At 37.2% G+C, this 20,244-nt stretch overlaps 2 protein-coding genes across 7 annotated transcripts; both read right to left on the reverse strand.

Annotated features, from left to right (window-relative positions):
• Positions 1-9,487: 9,487 nt before the first annotated feature.
• On the reverse strand, positions 9,488-16,223 carry LOC148958813 (uncharacterized). Its single transcript, XM_089111126.1, has 7 exons — positions 16,097-16,223; positions 15,648-15,678; positions 12,035-12,281; positions 11,159-11,796; positions 10,501-10,584; positions 10,211-10,333; positions 9,488-9,707 (listed from the first exon to the last, which is right to left on the reverse strand). Exons 1-7 carry the CDS (start codon positions 16,202-16,204, stop codon positions 9,520-9,522), a joined length of 1,419 nt encoding a protein of 472 aa, XP_088967252.1. The 5' UTR covers positions 16,205-16,223; the 3' UTR covers positions 9,488-9,519.
• Positions 16,224-16,234: 11 nt separating this feature from the next.
• LOC148958814 (uncharacterized) lies at positions 16,235-20,164 on the reverse strand. Of its 6 annotated transcripts, none has more exons than XM_089111138.1 (6): positions 19,685-19,706; positions 18,888-19,007; positions 18,335-18,473; positions 17,844-17,966; positions 17,617-17,645; positions 16,235-17,018 (listed from the first exon to the last, which is right to left on the reverse strand). In XM_089111138.1, the coding sequence occupies exons 4-6, from the start codon at positions 17,884-17,886 to the stop codon at positions 16,503-16,505; spliced, it is 588 nt and encodes a 195-aa protein (XP_088967264.1). In that variant the 5' UTR covers positions 17,887-17,966; positions 18,335-18,473; positions 18,888-19,007; positions 19,685-19,706; the 3' UTR covers positions 16,235-16,502. The 6 variants fall into 6 exon arrangements, with proteins under 6 accessions (XP_088967264.1, XP_088967263.1, XP_088967266.1 ...); XM_089111142.1 differs by having other exon boundaries at positions 16,756-17,018; positions 18,335-18,370; positions 19,685-20,164; XM_089111137.1 differs by having other exon boundaries at positions 18,888-19,824.
• Between the last annotated feature and the right edge of the window lie 80 nt (positions 20,165-20,244).

Here is a 20,244-nt window from a genome sequence, read left to right on the forward strand (position 1 = left end):
AAACCTAAACGCTATTTAATTTTATCTGCACGCTTTTTAATTTTATTTGTAACTTTTAAAATTTATGTAAAGTAAGGAACCAGGGTCGCCCAAACTATTCATTTTTAGTTAAACAGCTTTTAAGAGCGGCAAGGGAGATAGTTTGGGCTCCGAGATTCATGCTGGGTCAGAGAACGAAATTGATTGCGGGTGCATGGTATCTCTTTTTCATAAACTTGCAAAGGCTGAAAGTGTAAGGAAAGTTAATGTTGTAAGACTAAGTTTTGCTACTTATGCAAGACTAACAATTCAGTAAAGGTCAACTTCCTTGCAAATGTTTAAAAAATTATTTATTATGTGGAAAGATAAGCGTTTTTACAGGGCCTAGGAATAGTAACAAAATTTTATGTCTCTTTGTGAAGATTTACCACAAGCATTGATGTGCCTAGACAATTTAGCTTTTCTCAAAAGAAAATTTATTAACAGTGAAACATATACACTTTATGATAACAAAGTAAGAGCAAATAGTGGCATGAAAGTAAAGCGGAACTAATTTTTGTGGATATAGTGTTTTTGGCTGAATCCATGAGCATCAATTTGCGGAAATAGAATAGCAAGTTAATCTGCAAAATTGTACTGAAATTGAACATAGAGCAAAAATGTTTGCAGCCGCTGTGCAAAGAGCTTTTGCGCCTGCAAGCTGCGGCCAAATGGCGACGCGCAAAATTTTTCCCGCCAACCGACCATGTGACACTTTGATTCCGATCCAGGCCTCCTGGGAGGTGCAATGTTATAGGGTTTTGTGTCACCACAACCACAAAAGACCTGAGCATGGCGGAGTGAACTTAAAGCCTGATCGGCTCATTTTATATACAAAATTTTACCATGTGAGTATGCCTCAAATATTGTCAGTTCCACGGAGAAAAAGTTCAAAATTCAAATTTATTTTATCTCAAAAACGGCACCATGCCGCACGCTGATTTTTTTATTGATTCATCTTCATGCCCCGAAAAATAAGATTATATTGGTTGGCATATTGGGAAAATTGGGTCACGTTCATAATTTCACCGCAAAGATACCTAACTTTAGGATTGTCAATTTATGGGTGCGATTGAATGATGATTTAAAACCGCCATACTTTTTGGGATATGCGGTATATTCATGGAAGTTTTTCATTAAAATAGATTGGTCACGAATGTAAGTAGCTGTTTTTAACGCGATTTTGAAATCGCTTCGGTATTTTTCTATAAGAGTAGGAAACCAAACAAAAGCGAAATTTTGAAAGGTCAACATGGGAAGTTTTGTTCGATATTTGAATTAACGATCGTGAAAAATTTCCACCATGCCGCATCCTGAATTTTTGTATACTTGTAGTCAAAAGTTCAATTTTTTTGTATATTGTCTCCTTCAGAGGCGGAAAATTGGGTAACGCTTGAAAATTTACTTTTTAAATTGTTCATATTTCCCTTCTTGCCTAATAGTAGGCCTAGGCATAGGATACTTTAGTTTGGCAGTAAAGCATAGGCCACGAAGAGATTAATAAGGTTTTAAAGCCATAATTTAATGATATAAATGTATCTTAAGTAGATAATTTATCTATTTGACTCCATAAAAATAAAGCAGAGGTAAGGTTAAAATTCAAAGTTTGTTTTCTCATATATTTTTATATCAATCGCATCCGGGACAGAACGACACAATTTTCGCGGGCAGGTAAATCACGTCAGCATGCGCGCACATAAAAAACATTTTTGCACTATGTTCTGAAATTGTACTTAACTTGAAAAATTCCTTTAATCAACATGTCCTGTCTATGTGAAACTTTAAATGTCCAGTCTATGTGAAACACTGAAAACGACGATAAAAATTGGCACATTTCTTTTTGCGATTAGCCAAATCATATTGCCTTATGGCTATTCGTCGATGTCCATTGAAGAACAGTGTGGTTTGAACTGTGTTAAGGAAAGTGAGCAATTTGTGCCAAATTTAGGTACTAAAATGTCCAGTCTTTGTGAAACACTGAAAAGGATAAAAATTGGCACATTTCTTTTTGCGATTAGCCAAATCATATTTCCTTATGGCTATTGGTCGATGTCCATTGAAGAACAGTGTGGTTTGAAGGGTGTTAAGGCGACTGGGCAACTTGTGCCAAATTTAGGTACTGAAATGACCAGTTTAAGGAAAACACAGAAAATGATAAAAATTGGCACATTTATTTTTGCGATTAGCCAAATCATATTGCCTTATGGCTATTGGTCGATGTCCATTGAAGAACAGTGTGGTTTGAAGGGTGTTAAGGCGACTGGGCAACTTGTGCCAAATTTAGGTACTGAAATGTCCAGTCTTTGTGAAAAACTGAAAAGGATAAAAATTGGTACATTTCTTTTTGCGTTTAGCCAAATCATATTTCCTTATGGCTATTCGTCGATGTCCACTGAAGAATAGTGTGGTTTGAACTGCGTTTAGGCAAGTGGGCAATTTGTGCCAAATTTAGGTACTGAAGTGTCCAGTTTAAGGAAAACACAGAAAATGATAAAAATTGGCACATTTATTTTTGCGATTAGCCAAATGATATTGCCTTATGGCTATTGGTCGATGTCCATTGAAGAACAGTGTGGTTTGAAGGGTGTTAAGGCGACTGGGCAACTTGTGCCAAATTTAGGTACTGAAATATCCAGTCTTTGTGAAAAACTCAAAAGGATAAAAATTGGTACATTTCTTTTTGCGATTAGCCAAATCATATTTCCTTATGGCTATTCGTCGATGTCCACTGAAGAATACTGTGGTTTGAACTGCCTTTCCCTCCATTTCATGTTCAAACCTCATTTTCATCAAAATTTGAACGTTGAAAAAAAGTTTGTAAATGTTTTATTCTCATCAATTTCGATATACTGATTTCGAAGGTTGATATCATACGGCGGAATTCCGAATGCACTGGTCCCTTTTTCATGCTGAAATCGTTTATTTATCGTATTCAATATTTCTAGAGTAAAATCTGCTGCGCACATAGATTTGCTTTAAAAGCTTGAAAGAGATTATGTCAAAAGGCTATATAAAACAAATTTAGGTACTGAAGTGTCCAGTTTAAGGAAAACACAGAAAATGATAAAAATTGGCACATTTATTTTTGCGATTAGCCAAATCATATTTCCTTATGGCTATTGGTCGATGTCCATTGAAGAACAGTGTGGTTTGAAGGGTGTTAAGGCGACTGGGCAACTTGTGCCAAATTTAGGTACTGAAATGACCAGTTTAAGGAAAACACAGAAAATGATAAAAATTGGCACATTTATTTTTGCGATTAGCCAAATCATATTGCCTTATGGCTATTGGTCGATGTCCATTGAAGAACGGTGTGGTTTGAAGGGTGTTAAGGCGACTGGGCAACTTGTGCCAAATTTAGGTACTGAAATGTCCAGTCTTTGTGAAAAACTGAAAAGGATAAAAATTGGTACATTTCTTTTTGCGATTAGCCAAATCATATTTCCTTATGGCTATTCGTCGATGTCCACTGAAGAATAGTGTGGTTTGAACTGCGTTTAGGCAAGTGGGCAATTTGTGCCAAATTTAGGTACTGAAGTGTCCAGTTTAAGGAAAACACAGAAAATGATAAAAATTGGCACATTTATTTTTGCGATTAGCCAAATCATATTGCCTTATGGCTATTGGTCGATGTCCATTGAAGAACAGTGTGGTTTGAAGGGTGTTAAGGCGACTGGGCAACTTGTGCCAAATTTAGGTACTGAAATATCCAGTCTTTGTGAAAAACTCAAAAGGATAAAAATTGGTACATTTCTTTTTGCGATTAGCCAAATCATATTTCCTTATGGCTATTCGTCGATGTCCACTGAAGAATAGTGTGGTTTGAACTGCCTTTAGGCAAATGGGCAATTTGTGCCAAATTTAGGTACTGAAATGTCCAGTTTAAGGAAAACACAGAAAATGATAAAAATTGGCACATTTATTTTTGCGATTAGCCAAATCATATTGCCTTATGGCTATTGGTCGATGTCCACTGAAGAATAGTGTGGTTTGAACTGCGTTTAGGCAAGTGGGCAATTTGTGCCAAATTTAGGTACTGAAGTGTCCAGTTTAAGGAAAACACAGAAAATGATAAAAATTGGCACATTTATTTTTGCGATTAGCCAAATCATATTGCCTTATGGCTATTGGTCAATGTCCATTGAAGAACAGTGTGGTTTGAAGGGTGTTAAGGCGACTGGGCAACTTGTGCCAAATTTAGGTACTGAAATATCCAGTCTTTGTGAAAAACTGAAAAGGATAAAAATTGGTACATTTCTTTTTGCGATTAGCCAAATCATATTTCCTTATGGCTATTCGTCGATGTCCACTGAAGAATAGTGTGGTTTGATCTGCGTTTAGGCAAATGGGCAATTTGTGTCAAATTTAGGTACTGAAATGTCCAGTTTAAGGAAAACACAAAAAATGATAAAAATTGGCACATTTATTTTTGCGATTAGCCAAATCATATTGCCTTATGGCTATTTGTCGATGTCCATTGAAGAACAGTGTGGTTTGAAGGGTGTTAAGGCGACTGGGCAACTTGTGCCAAATTTAGGTACTGAAATGTCCAGTCTTTGTGAAAAACTGAAAAGGATAAAAATTGGTACATTTCTTTTTGCCATTAGCCAAATCACATTTCCTTATGGTTATTCGTCGATATCCATCGAAGAACAGTGTGGTTTAAACTGTGTTTAGGCAAGTGGGCAACTTGTGCCAAATTTAGGTACTGAAATCTCCAATCTGTTTCAAACATTTAAAAAGGATAAAAACTGGCACATTTCTATTTGTTATTGATCCAATCATAATTCCTGATGGTCATTCATAGATGTCCATTGAAGAGCAGTGTGGTTTGGGGGGTGTTATGGCGAGTGGGCAACATGTGCCAAATTTAGGTACTGAAAATTCTAGTCTGGTTGAAATATTGGAAAGGATAATAATGGTCTGGGACAGCATTCAAAAAAGAGTTATAAAATAAGGTTTTTTGAAACAAAAATATAATGAGGTAGTAATCTTTTACAATGCGGGTCGGGTGCAAAGCCTCTTTCGGCTACAATGCGTCACCTAGAATTGGATGCATGTATAATTACATAAAAGCCAATTTTATGGAGGTTATGGAGGAATGCGATTCATAATATTGTTTCATTTTTTAATTTGAGAAGAACCAAGAGCTTTTAGCTGTATAAGAAATGCTTTCCCCCGTAAAAAATTGAAGCGTTATGAATACGGAAAAAATATCGGAAATAGAGCAAATAAATTACCTATCATTAAGTCTTGTTTTGTGAATCACTTTTAGACCAGGCGAGGAAGGGGGGGTATCGTCACCCATCAAGGGAATTTGCAAGACCAACTCTATTTGGTCAATTTCGATACGCTGATTACGAAAATCGATGTTATACGGAGAAATTCGGTACCAAGAAGCCTCTATTTCACGTTCAAACCTCGTTTTCGTCCAAATTTGAACGTTGAACCAAAGTTTGTAAATGAATCGATTTTTATCAATTTCGATGTGCTGATTTCAAAAAATTATTTTATAAATGTAAATTCAGTACCAGGAAGCCTCCATTTCATGTTCAAACCTCATTTTCATCAAAATTTGAACGTTGAAAAAAAGTTTGTAAATGTTTTATTCTCATCAATTTCGATATACTGATTTCGAAGGTTGATATCATACGGCGGAATTCCGAATGCACTGGTCCCTTTTTCATGCTGAAATCGTTTATTTATCGTATTCAATATTTCTAGAGTAAAATCTGCTGCGCACATAGATTTGCTTTAAAAGCTTGAAAGAGATTATGTCAAAAGGCTATATAATACGGCTAATAAACATTTAAAGTTGTAAACAATCTTTTGGTGGTACAAAGCTTGAAAATGGCTTTGAAAAAAGCAAACATTTAGTAAACTGAAGCTTTTCATTTGACACTCTTCAGACTTATAACGTCAGAACATAGATCGAAAACTCTACGCTAGGAAATATATATACCCAGTTGTGGATCGAAATAGGCCAATCAGAAACAGGAGCACATGACTGTATAGGTTGACCAATCAGTGCGGCTTGCCGATTGAGAATGTTACCAATGGAGTCCTAAGGTGAAAACGAACTCCCTTTCTCTACACAGAAGCGGTTTTTTTGTGCTCATGTAGATAGATTCCAAAACGTCCTTATGTAGGTAGAACGACGATCGGGCTTTACCAATAATCCGAAACATGTCGCCATTATAGTTTTTGCACAATCTGGGTTTTCCAATAAATGATGCCTGATAGCAGAATCGCAGATTTTAGTTGTAATTTTAGATTTGCAAGACCGAGGTGGCTATTCTCTTTGGGAATGGGTTTTGTTTCTAATATTAGACGGAACATGCTGTTTTATTCTATCCTCCAATCTTTGGGTAGTGCGTCCTACGTAGCCAGAATCACACTGGCACGTAAATTCATATACAACGGAACTTTTTTGTGTGGCAGTGACGCAGTCCTTTTGAATGGACGGAAGGGCCTTTTTCGTACTATAAACAACACGTGGGTTGACTGTAAAGAAACAATTTGCAATGGCCTCTTTTATTTGGCTTTCAAAACGTAGGGAACTGTCACCGATCCATGGTAGTTTTAGATAGACCGGGCACTTTTGAGGACCAAATTTTACGTCAGCCGAGAAATTTCCTATCTTCTCCTTAATGTAAACTGAAATAACATCCTCTGGATAGCCGTTCTCCAAAAGATCTCAGTTAGATTTTTCACTGCGCTACTTAAATTGTCATACAGAAAATCTATTCAGTGGTCTTGCTTCATGCTATCTATCATATCAACATTGTCTTCAATTAAAAGGCGAGCAATAGTTTGTCTTCACGCATTCTCTGGCAAAGATTATGTGTTCATGATTTCCAAAAAAGGGAAAAAGTCATTCTGAAAAGCAATGTTAAAGCGCAACGAATTTGTGAGCACTTTTGCAAGGCTTGGAACAGATGTCCAGCCCATCCAAATGCTATCGAGGTCCTGGAGAAGTTTTCATGCTTTCTTTACGGTTTTTCAACAACTGTCACCAAGGCCAATGACGGCCGCTCAAAGAGTTCCTGGAAGATTTTTTTTAACTTAGTTTAATGCCACCGTGTGTTGCCAATCTCATTTGCACAAAGCTACATTAGCTTATGTTGCAAACATTTACAGAAATGCAGACCAGTTGAAGTTAAGCATTGGCAGTCCAGTTGATCATGGTTGGGATGCAGCCGGTAACGCATCGTGGAGTAAAGACATATACCTAGATAATAATGCCGAGTTGCTTCTAAATATCAATCAAGATGCTGAAGAAGACAATATTGACCCAATGAATGACAATTGCTTTGAGGATGAGTATAGCAATGACTCTGATGACAATGGATACTAGAGTGTTGATTCAAAACAACTTTAAATGTTTATTAGCCGTATTATATTGCCTTTTGACATAATCCTTTTTAAGCTTTTAAAGCAAATCTATGTGTGCAGCAGATTTTACTCTAAAAATATTGAAAACGATAAATCCACGATTTCAGCATGAAAAAAGGACCAGTGCAATCAGAATTCCGCCGTCTGAGATTAACCTTCGAAATCAGTATATCGAAATTGATGAGAATAAAAAATTTACAAACTTTTTTTCAACGTTCAAATTTTGATGAAAACGAGGTTTGGACGTGAAATAGAGGCTTTCTGGTACTGAATTTACATTTTTATAAAATAATTTTTTGAAATCAGCACATCGAAATAGATAAAAAATGATTCATTTACAAACTTTCGTTCAACGTTCAAATTTGGACGAAAACGAGGTTTGAATGTGTGAAATAGAGGCTTCCTGGTACCGAATTACTCCGTATAACATCGATTTTCGTGATCAGCGTATCGAAATTGACCAAATAGAGTTGGTCTTGCAAATTCCCTCGATGGGTGACGATACCCCCCCTTCCTCGCCTGGTCTATTTGTTTTGTGAATCATTTTCTTGTTTGTCTCTCCAATTCTCAACCTAGGTCCAGTTTGGAAAGTTTCCTCACTCTGCGGATATTTTCTGGGACACCCCCAAACACGAAAGAGACATTGGGGCGGTAAGGGCTCAGCTCACTCCCCTGTCGGGCATGTTACTATCACTTCCAAACCAATTCGGGTAGTTCCCTCTAAATAAAGCTACAATATTCCAGTATGATTTCTTATACTTATTCCAACATCTTTGAGCCTCCCGGTATATTGCTTATGATAGAGAACCCCTTCTGGGATATGTAAAACCCTTTTACCTATTACCAGACCACAAGTTTTTAAACTGTTTCATGGCCTTTTTGGCAAGGAAGGGTAAACTTGCGAGCTTTATTCTCTAGATTTTAGATATGCAGCATTATGAAAACAAACCACAAGGAAATAACAAAATACAAAATGGACATCAACGGAATACAAAATACAATGGACAAAATACAAATACTGTTCTTCAATGGACATCAACGAATAGCCATAAGGAAATATGATTTGGCTAATCGCAAAAGGAAATGTGCCAATTTTTATCCTTTTCAGTGTTTCACAAAGACAAGACATTTTAGTACCTAAATTTGGCACAAGTTGCCCACTTGCCTAAACACAGTTTAAACCACACTGTTCTTCGATGGATATCGACAAATAACCATAAAGAAACATGAGTTGATCATGAACAAATAGAAATTTGCCAATTTTTATCCTTTTTAAATGTTTGAAACAGATTGGAGATTTCAGTACCTAAATTTGGCACAAGTTGCCCACTTGCCTAAACACAGTTTAAACCACACTGTTCTTCGATGGATATCGACAAATAACCATAAAGAAACATGATTTGATCAATCACAAATAGAAATGTGCCAGTTTTTATCCTTTTTAAATGTTTGAAACAGATTGGAGATTTCAGTACCTAAATTTGGCACAAGTCGCCCACTTGCCTAAACACATTATAAACCACACTGTTCTTCGATGAATATCAACGAATAGCCATAAGGAAATATGATTTGGCTAATCGCAAAATAAAATGTGCCAATTTTTATCATTTCAGTGTTTTCCTTGAACTGGACAGTTCAGTACCTAAATTTGGCACAAATTGCCCACTTGCCTAAACACAGTTCAAACCACACTGTTCTTCAATGGACATCGACGAATAGCCATAAGGAAATATTTCAGTGTTTTCCTTGAACTGGACATTTCAGTACCTAAATTTGGCACAAATTGCCCACTTGCCTAAACACAGTTCAAACCACACTGTTCTTCAATGGACATCGACGAATAGCCATAAGGAAATATGATTTGGCTAATCGGCTAATCGCAAAAAGAAATGTACCAATTTTACATCTTTGTGCATTATTATTCTTGACGTTAAGTTTTTAGTTACTCATTGAAGAATGCAAGAATGGAAGAATCTGAAAAAGCAAAGATTTTTTTGTGAGTTTATTGTAATGAAATGTCTATCAACACCATTGTGAAAATTTGATGAGAAGCAGCAAAAGGAGACAACCAAGATAACAAGGAAACTTATCGCCTTTATCAATCTTCTACTCCGTCTTTTTTGCTATGTTTCTAAAATACATGAAGAGCATGCAATGGTTCATAAAATTGGTAGGTGTCATATAGGATAATTGATTCCTCAATGCCTTTAGAAGAGAATTCTGCTGTTCGTTTATTTGAGTATTCAGTTTGTCATATTTTCGATACAGCGATACGTTGTAGCTATCAGCACAACCTGCAAAGAATGAGTTTAATTATAATTTAAAAGAGATATATTGCAAAATTTCCTCCTTAAATTGGTTCTAAGGAATTTGCTTTCTTTTCCTTAATTAATCACCCAATTTCTATCAAGCTGCTAGTTCGTGGTTGAAATATTATGCAGGTATTTGATACCCTTCCAACTCATAGTAATTCTTGTCAAATATGTGTCACAAAGAGAGGCAAGATTATCTGTGAATCATGTGGCAAGATTTACTTTCTGTACATTGATTATTTGGTTACTCGTAAATATTTACTTAACCTCTTACAATCATGCTCCTTTCTTGGTTTTATTTCACAGATGCAAGGATGTTGTTTTTTGTGCTTATTTTAGCTTTTGTCATGAAATTAATATTCTGGTTGTTAGAAGTTCAAAAAATAATCCGGGAAAATCATACAACAATAGAAAATGAAACTTGAAAGTAAAGCTTTACATTGCCATATTATCTTGACAAAACAGATAATGCAAAATTTAAAAACCTGTATGATTCTTCCAGTGAAATCTGTCCACCAAAAACATTGTGTTTTTAAAAAATCCAGGATCACGGTTTAAACAATAACTTTGCAGGTTGCAGCTGTTATCGTATATAATGCAATCTGGTGCTACAAGTAAAAGTGAGATTTGTTTATTATCAATACGTATATAACCAATGACATTCATTTCTTCGTAACATACATTCATTTCTAAAGAACTCTTGGCATTCATTTCTAATTAACGCAAGTAGATTCCCAATTCTGACATGTCTATATATCGCTTAGCATAAGATTACCTGTCATATAACGAGTTCGAATGACTGAAAATGGAACATTCGGGCATTCCTGGCATTCCATCACCTGAAAACCGTAGCAAACTCCTGTCGATATAAAAAATTTTACTGTTATTTTAAAATTTAATCCAAAAGTAAGATTAAACTAATCTTCACCGTCATAATAATCATATTGATGGAAAGTTGGAAAGATGGAAATTTGCAATTTGTTGGCTTGGTAAACAAGAAAAAAGAAAAAACACAAAACAAATCAAGAAATATTTAAAGGAAAAATAATTCTTGTTCTGCGCCTATTTCATAATCTGATTGCAGAAGAAGATGTTATAGATTACTGACTGTTCTTTTCAGGATCAGGATTATTCCAAGAGATATTCCTAGTGGACAAGGTGCAAAAGGAGGTACGGGTAAATTTCTTTGTTAACATATTCTATGATCAAGATTTTAAATGATCATCTACTGTGAGGTGTCACAAAATACGAGAGAATTGTCAATAACAATGAGCAGTTTAGATTGATGATTTTAGTTGCTCGTATTAAGTCGAATTCAGGAAAACTATTTTATTATTATTGATTATGATTAAAATAATGATATTGATGAAAATTATGCAGTGTTCCTTATAAACTATTGTACTATGACAAAAAGGGCCAAGATGATGCCTTACCATGTTCACAGTAGACAGTGAAAGGCCCTGGCAACAAGTTAGGGTGGCCTGGGTACGCTTTTTTGCACCTGTCACGTGATTTTTCATTTTTGACATCTTGATTGTAGACTCCACGTTGATTTATCAAAGGCCAAGAAGGAAAAAACGAATAGCTCTCTTCGGTGCAATTTGAAGACGCTAGGTCATGCTTTTCAATTGAAAAGACATACTGTGCTTTTGCTTGCATTTCTCCAGATAGTCTTTGCCAATTGACGGAAATCGGAGTTGGCGGTAAAGCTGCCAAGGCAGCGTAAATAATAGGCGCAGACGACTGCAGTTCGGCAAAGCTTTCAGGCTCATGCTGGATAACTAATCCACTTGATAGGCGCGCCATTATTGAAGCTAAGGTTTCTACGGGTGGATAATAAGAGCACACAGGTGAAACTGAGGCAAGACTTCGAAGCAGCATCCAGATTCCTTTCGGAAAATAAAATGCATCTGAAAAGATTGTCTCACACTCATTTACCACAGCAAGAAGGTACGGATATTTTGCATCGAGCCTCTCCCTGTTAGATCTTTCTAGCTGTTTTTCGGAACAGAATTTCATCAAAACCTGTCTTGTTGTGGCTTCCTCGATAAAAACTCTTTTCTTGAAGCTGGTAAGAGATTATAAGCACAGAGATTAGATAAGGTCAGTGAGTTAACTGCTATAACCAACGCCAAAATTTAACTGTTAACACGAAACTTCACGTTTTCAAATCTATTTCCCTGTTTAAATTACTAAACCACTGGGGGTACTAAAATGATATCCACTAACCTATAAGGCCATGCCATCATTCCCCTATCTTAATCATTTTAACATTTATCGAACTTACAAAAACTATGTAATGTACTTATCTGCCTTTCAATTTTGGCAATGTTGACATCTGGTCTTCAATATCCACCTTTCTTGCATACACACGCCGGAAACTCAACGAAGTTGCATCGCAAAGGATGGTACGTGGGAATCCACCACACCTGCTACAAAAGAAATTGCCTTTAACATCAACTTGAAGCAGCTTGAAGAATGAATACAAGCCACTCTCCACTGATGGTAAGTAAGGCAACGTTCTGTTTTGTAGCCAGCTGCTGCGAGGTGCATTTTCCATACAATTCTTCTTCTTCTGCGCCTAAGCCTATGTAGTCCGTGGGTGCGCCCAACCATGCACAGAGCTCCGCCACTTCTCCCTATCCATCGCCATTCTTGATAGTTCTCGCAATCCCTCTCCAGTCCACTCCTTGATGTCGTCTTCCCATTGCCTTCTTGGTCTGCCTCTTTCCCTTGCGCCCTCAACTTTCCCTTGGATCAATGTCTTTGTCATCGCTGTTGGTTTCCTCATCTGGTGTCCAAAGTACTTCAGCTTCCTCTTTTTGACTGTCTCTGTAATTGATTCCGGCCTGCCGCCCAACGTCTCCGTCACTTTATTCCAGACAAATTCATTCGTTTTCCTCTCCTGCCAGCTTATTTTCATCATCCTTCGGTAAAATTTCATCTCGAAGGCCTTCAGCTTCTCCATGCTCTTCTTGTTCATTGTCCAGCTTTCACATCCGTATAAGAGTGTCGCCCAAGCAATTGCCTTTGTGATTTTCATGCGATTTTTCAGGCTAATGCCTTGTAGTCCCCACATTGAGTTCAGCCTAGCCATAGCACTTGTTGCAGCTCCAATTCTATTCCTGATTTCTTGGTCCGAGTTTCCATTTTCCGTGATGGTTGCTCCCAAGTACTTGAAACTCTTGACCTGTTCAAGTTTCCCATCACCGATGACTATTTCCAGTTGGATGTTATCTTCTCCGTTCCCTGTGACCATTGTCTTGCTCTTCTCCTTGCTAATTTCCATTCCAAATCTTTGTGAGGTGTCATGCAGTCTGTTGGTTAGATCCTGCAGTTCTTCTTCATTCTTTCCAATCAGGTCGATGTCGTCTGCGAAGCGAAGATTGGTTACTTTCAGTCCTCCACAGCTCACTCCAGTATCGTCTAGCTCTTCGATCGCTTCTACCATGATTCGTTCAAGGAACAGATTGAACAACGTCGGTGACAGGATACACCCTTGTCGTACTCCGACAGTCGCTCTGAACCATTCGCTGAATTCTTCTCCGGTCAACACTTTGGTCGTTGCTTGCTCGTACAGACTCATGATTGTCTTCGTGATTTGTTCACCGATATTGAACTTCCTCATCGTGTGCCACAGCGCTTCATGCCACACCCGATCAAACGCTTTTTTAAAGTCGATGAAGTTGTGACATATTACTCTTTGATGGTTCCTTGTTTTCTCGCATAAGAGCCGAAGATTGGTGATTTGGTCTGTGGTGCTTCGGTCCTTTCTGAAGCCAGCCTGCATCTCGCTCAGCACTTCCTCAACTCTTGGTGTTATTCTTCCTTGGATGATTTTTAGTAATACTTTTGAAGCGTGGCTGATTAGGCTTATCGTTCTGAAGTCGCTGCATTTCCTGCTGTTCATCTTCTTGGGGATGGGTATGAGGATGGATTCGGTCCATTGTGTCGGCCAAACACCACTTCTGAAAATGAGATTGCACAGCATGTGCAGGATCTTCACGGTGTCTTCTCCTCCACATTGAATTAGTTCGGCATTGACATTGTCTGCTCCAGGACTCTTGTTGGTTTTCAGACTCCTCACTGCGAGCTCTACTTCTGCTCTCAGGATCTCGCCTTCATGATCTTCTTCCGTCACAACATCTTCCTCCAGTACCATCCTATCCACATCATCCTTGAAGTTATAGAGCTCCTCGCAGTACTCTTTCCATCTATTCGCAATGTCACTGCTACTTGTCAGAAGTTTACCTTCTTTGTCTTCAATGATGTTGATTTGCTTGGCACGCTGCTCTGTCAAGTTTTTGATAGTTTTGAACACCTTTCTTGCATTGTTACTTTCGAAGCTGCTCTCTACTAGATTGGCCTGCTCTTCAGCCCACTCTTCTTTAGCCTTTCTTAGGAGCCTTCGCACTGTCTTGTTCGCTTCCCTGTATTCTTCTAGCTGCTCCTTCCCCTCATTTTTCTTGCGCCTCAGCTCTCGTCTTCTATCGCAGCTTTCTAAGACTTCTTTGGTGATCCATGGTCGTCTGGTTTTTCTTCGTTTTCCGAGGATGGACTTCGCCGTTTCTGTTATGCCAGTTGTGAACTTATCGCATAGTGCTTGTGGATGTTGTTCCTCTGCTTGTATCAGCATCAACGGAGCAAACTTCGATGTGAGTTCGCTCTGGAATTTAGCTTTGGTGGTGTTATCTTTCAGTTTGTCCAGGTCAAATACGACTCTGTCGTTCCTTCTTCTGTTCTTTGTAGACAGTTTCAGCTTGAAGGTTGTCATTACCAGGTCATGGTCACTGCCAATGTCCGGTTTTTTCATTGTTCGGGTTCGCGCTTTGTTCACACTGGACTGGAAACGTTTCGGTATCAGGATGTAGTCTATTTGCTTCTTCGTGACTCCGTCAGGTGCGTGCCACGTTATCCGTCTAGATGCCTTGTGTCTGTGAAGTGTGTTAGCCACTACCATTTGGTGTGATTCAGCAAAATCAAGGAGTTTCATGCCTCTTTCTGAAGTCTCGCCATAACCGAATTTTCCGGTTGCCAGATGGTTTGTATCTCACCAATTTGTGCGTTCCAATCACCGAGTATGATTAGGACGTCCTTCTTCGGCGTCTTCTTCATCAGTCTCTCGAGATCATCATAGAACTCCTCAATAATCTGGTCATCGTAGTCACTTGTTGGTGCATAAACTTGGATTATCGTCATGTTGAATGGTTTGCTCGCCACTCTTATCGAAATGAGTCTTTCCGAGACTGGGGTACACTCTAGGATGCTCTTTGCAGTTCGTTTGTCCACAATGAAGCCGACACCATGTTGTTTCTTCTTTTCTTGTCCGCAGTACCACACTTTGTGTCCTTCTTCTGTAGTGTATTCACCAGCTCCTGTCCATCGCATTTCTGAGATGCCAACTATGTTCCATCTTATGTTGTCCAACTCCATTGCAAGTAACTCGATCTTTCCATCTTGAGACAACGATCTAACGTTCCATGTACCAATGGCAAAAGGTTCTCTCAAAGTCCGATTGTTAACAGTAGTCCATTTTCCACTGCCTCCCCTGTCGACCCCAGAAGACAGCGCGGCCGTTTTCATCCTGGGCCCCGACCGATCCAGTATGCTTGAAGTTTGGTTGTGCATGTTCATGGGTGAAACGGTTGGCATAAAAACCTGGTGGCGCCAATCTCCTCTCCAGGTATGGACGGCCGTTGGCTCGCTGGGAGCTCATCCGCCCTTCGACAGGTCTTGTTTTTAGTCCTGCTGGGTGTCCACACAACCTCCTCACAAGGTTACCAAAGTAAACAAGTGGGGGAGCCGGTTTAGTCGCCGACAACCCGACCATGGAACAGGTGGTACTGGTTTACATGTTACCAGTAGCAGGCATTACCTGACCTGATCTTTGACCATATGTTACCAGTAGCAGGCATTACCTGACCATACAATTAGGTAATTCGAAAGTGCTTGGCTAAGAGAAAGGAAAGATAAATTTCAAACGCTATATTTAAAAAGCTAACTAAAGAAAATACTTTGTAAATGGCTTATCTGTTTAAAATGCTCAATGTTAACTACATATGATCTCAATTAACATATAATGACAATAAAATAGAATTTTTCGAAAATCCCTTCAGTAGAGAATGCGTGGATTTTTCGAAAATACTTTAAATCCGACTTTACTAGCTGCAATTTAATTTCAAGCTTAAGTCGAATATTGACAATGAAAATAGAATAGAAAGTAACGATTAGCTTGGACACCTAAACTGAAGGGAAAAGAAACAATTGTCCTTTCCACCTGATCACCATATCAATAATTATGACAAGGTTCGCAACGCCTTTTGCATTGCCGCTGGTTTTCGGCGAAACTCTGCAATATGGAAAACATATACCTGTTTCCTGATACGAAATGGTGCAAGTAGTCCCTGAGAATAAGAAAAACTGCCCATATTCAACACTCCTTTCCGACAACCATCATACAATTTTGTGTGCTGACACATCTCCTTGTTACATTTGAGATATGGAGATTATTGGGAATCAAAGAAGATAACTGGACATAACAACGTAGGAAAAATGAAAATTTAAAACTTCGTCTGGAGTATGAGAATCCAGACAAACAGAAGAATTTCACAATGCATCAGTTAAACAATTATTAATAGGTTTTTTCTAATTTGACAATAGTGTATAGCAACAGTTCAGTTAACATTTGGATAGCCTTAAAAAATTTTAGCTTCCACTTGGTAATTTAAAAAGAGTTAATTTAACAAAGACTATTCATCGTTTGAAAACACAATATTCTTAGTTAATGCAATCCTTACCATAAACATCAATAATATTCTTCTGCGTTAAAAGTCTCTTCTTATCCGTTCCCCAAAAAACACTACATGTATCTCCACAAACAGGGCATTCTGTCACGTCATCAGGAAAATCAGGAACCAATTGAAAGACGTTTTCGTCTGTGAGCTGAACAGTAGAACCAAGCAATCCACTAAATACGGTTCTTTGGGATGGTAATGTCTCCATGGGGATTCTCCTCTCTGAAACTGCCTTTCGTACATAAATTTTGGGAAAGGAAGTTTTCAAATTTTCACATGTCTGTAAAAAATCAATTAGGAACTCAGGGATGGTAGCTTTTTCCATGCTAAGTGTGACATTAAGACAGGTCACATGTTTACAAGAACGCCGGTTATTCAAACAAGTGAGGCACTTAAAACCACCCATGTCCATTCCAACAACTCCATATCCACCATCTGTTGATCGCACACAAACAAGAGACTCTCTAGTGAATGACAGTTCAACAAAGGCTGGAAGTTCCTAGACAGGATGCAAAAATTAGTTAATTACAAACATTGCCACAAAAGAAGCTTAACAATATGATCAAGTGTAAAACTTACCCAATAGATTCAAAGAAAGATTTTGGTGCTATTTTAGACTCAAGAATTGCCATTTTAATGATATTTCACGATTTAATGGAAAGTAACGATTTGATCACAACATCATGAATAATTGGAGATGTCACAACACAAACATTCCCTAAAGGCTGTCTTTGTTTTCATATAAGCTGTTTGGGTTAACTCCTAAAACTTGTGTTTCAGGCTGAGGAAAAACTGAAAAATGTGAAATTCCGATAGGGTCAAATATGTCAATATAACTGGAAATTGGAAATCTCATATTTTCTTATGTTTTCAAAAGTAAAGCGTAAGAGCAAAGAAGAAACATGCCAAGCATAAAACCAAATTAAAAGAAGAGCTTTGTATGTATATGTAAAGAAATCAGTATAAAATTGACAAGTATGTTAGGTTTGTTGATATTAATCCTTATATCATATTACATTAAGATTCTCTATTAGTATCAAGTGTTAATTTCCAAGGTAAAGCCTTACATCAAATTAATAAGTTATTTAATAACTCACCTCATTGTATGTGTGTTCTTCATTTTCATCTGGGAAAAGACATGCAGATATATAAGAAATAGTGGAAGCAAAAATTATCAGATAGAAATAGGCAGATGAAATAATATACAGGCATTAGAGTAGAATACTATGAATATCAAAACTACATGCATCCATTCAGTTCCTTAACAATATAATCTCAATAACATGCATAAACACGCAAACTTTAGACAAGATACTTAAAATACCTTCTGCAGCAGGTTCAATTGATGGTATGTTGCAATTCTGCATATCCCAAGCTTCCACAACAATTTTACAAACTTTGATGTGGAGGCAAGGAGGGTACTTTCTGACAAGCAACTCTTGGTAATCTAGTAGTAAATAAGTAAATGGCTTTGAAAAAAGCAAACTTTTTACAACATAGTAAATATGTCTTATTCATTTGCTAAAAGGGGAGTCAATTTGCTTTTCAATTTGGGTAGTATAGCCAGTGTTTTAAAATAGAATATTTGTGTGTGGTGTTTGTATCAAAAACATCTTTTACAATATCTTACAAGAATCATATGCCCAAAATCACCTTGGTGCTCTAAAAAATGTCTAGATGTCTTGGAAAGATAAAAAAGAAGGTTAGTGAACTTATATATAGAGACTTGAATAACTATTTACAGCATGAATACAACACAAGACTATTGCAAGCATACAAATCTCAAATGAAAGGCATCAAGACAAAATAACATACCATTAAAGCTGATTGACCACTTCTGGCCAAGGGCATCTGCAAAACACCAGAATGCGTCATTGCAACTGCAGGTAAATACCTAACTGAACCGATCTATAAACTCCACAAACATTCTTTTAACAAAACAAAAGCTGTGTTTCTGGAAAGGAAGAGGACCATGTAATATGATTTTACATCAGTCATGTCATAAATATAACCATTTTGTCGATACTCAAATTCTTTATCCAAAGTATTCTAAATCAAAATCTTCAACCATTGGTTTGATGATACTTTTACTGTAGGTTAGACTGGACAAAGGCAGAGGGCAAACAAGACTTGGAGGCCTTTAAGATGGTGGAGCGGGCTATCTTATAAAAAATTACCACTGGGTCAGTGAAACTGGTAATAAATATAAAAGAAATGTTTAAAGCAAATTATACAAACAAATTGACTGTGTTGATGTCAGATTGACTGTATTGTGGTTAAATTATAAAATAATTGATACAAATCCTATTGATAACGAAAATAACTAAAGGAGCAGAAATAAGAAATTATAAGAAGAATATCATATTACTTTCAATAACTTGCTTTGTACATCATAGTCTTTTACAACAATGACAGTAGTTTCATCAACAAACATGGCAGATTTAGACTGCAAAACCTGAAATAAATACGACTCTTGCAAAGCTTCATCCTGAAAAAAGCAAAATTTGGTGTTATCTTCATAGCAAATATCTTTCTCCTTGGTTCAATTCAATTCATTTTATTTCAAATTTCACTACATACAAATAATCAAAACATAAACAACTTACAACAATTTGAATAATTACAGGCTACATTAAAATTATCGATTAAAATTAAAAATTTCAAGTTAAAACATTCCATATCAATAAAAATTATAGATACAAGCATACAGATTAAACATAACTAAACGGGAAAATAAAGCTATACATCAATAGAGAATTTGTGTAAAATACAATCTTTAAACAGATGCTTTTTCCACAGCAAAGCTAATTGAAAAGAGGGCACCCCCAGTGCAAATTTCACAGAGAAATACTTGCTTCAATAGATTGATACTTTAAATGCATAGAATGAAGAATACAGTACACTGTTACAGTCATAACAAATGTTATTTGAAATGGTGGTTTGAGATGACTTTAAATGGGGTTTGACTGTGAACAGACATTAATCGAGTAGTTCAGCATATTTTGGTGTCTAAATTTTATGTGACTTTAAATTGCATTGTGATATTAAGCAGAGAGACTCTGAGAGGAGTCATCTTAAAAGCCTGAACTATTGATTAAGCTAAGACATAGCTCTGACACCTGAGAATGAATAGTTGCAAATTTAAAATTTCAAAAATACACCTACATCACTCATAGGGTTGTCGGTCTGGATAATCTCTCCATATTTAGATGAATATTCATCATTGGGTTGACCTACAGACTGTTCATAACTGTAAAGGCTCTCTGGACTCGCTGCCAAATTTTGACCTGTTGTTAAAATCATATTTATGGATCAAAAATAAGAAATGGTAATCAGGCTTAGCCAAATCAGGTGAGATATAAATGAAATTGTAGATACTTGTTTATTAGCTCTACAGGCTTTTTTGCCCCTCTGACCACCCTCTATCTACGCCAATTTTGTTCACGAGCTTTGTATAAAAAACAAAAAAATGTGCAATTGTAATGTCGTAAATAACTATACACTGTCGCAAACTGAATGAAAATACAATGCTTTCCTGAGTATTCCGGTGACAGCAGTGTGGACCCTATTGCTGAAGCCCCATCACCCTGAATTTCCGGGTTCCAGTGAACTTTCAGCAGTCTTTTTTTTGGCCTCGGCCTTCGCCAAAAAAAAGTATATACTTTTGGCCTTTATCGAAGGTGCTGTATATGGGCAATGCTTCGAATTGCGATACCACACTAGGC

The sequence above is a fragment of the Rhopilema esculentum genome, chromosome 11 (genome assembly GCF_057945365.1).
Source record: "Rhopilema esculentum isolate cy_ngs chromosome 11, ASM5794536v1, whole genome shotgun sequence".
NCBI classification, from domain to species: domain Eukaryota; kingdom Metazoa; phylum Cnidaria; class Scyphozoa; order Rhizostomeae; family Rhizostomatidae; genus Rhopilema; species Rhopilema esculentum.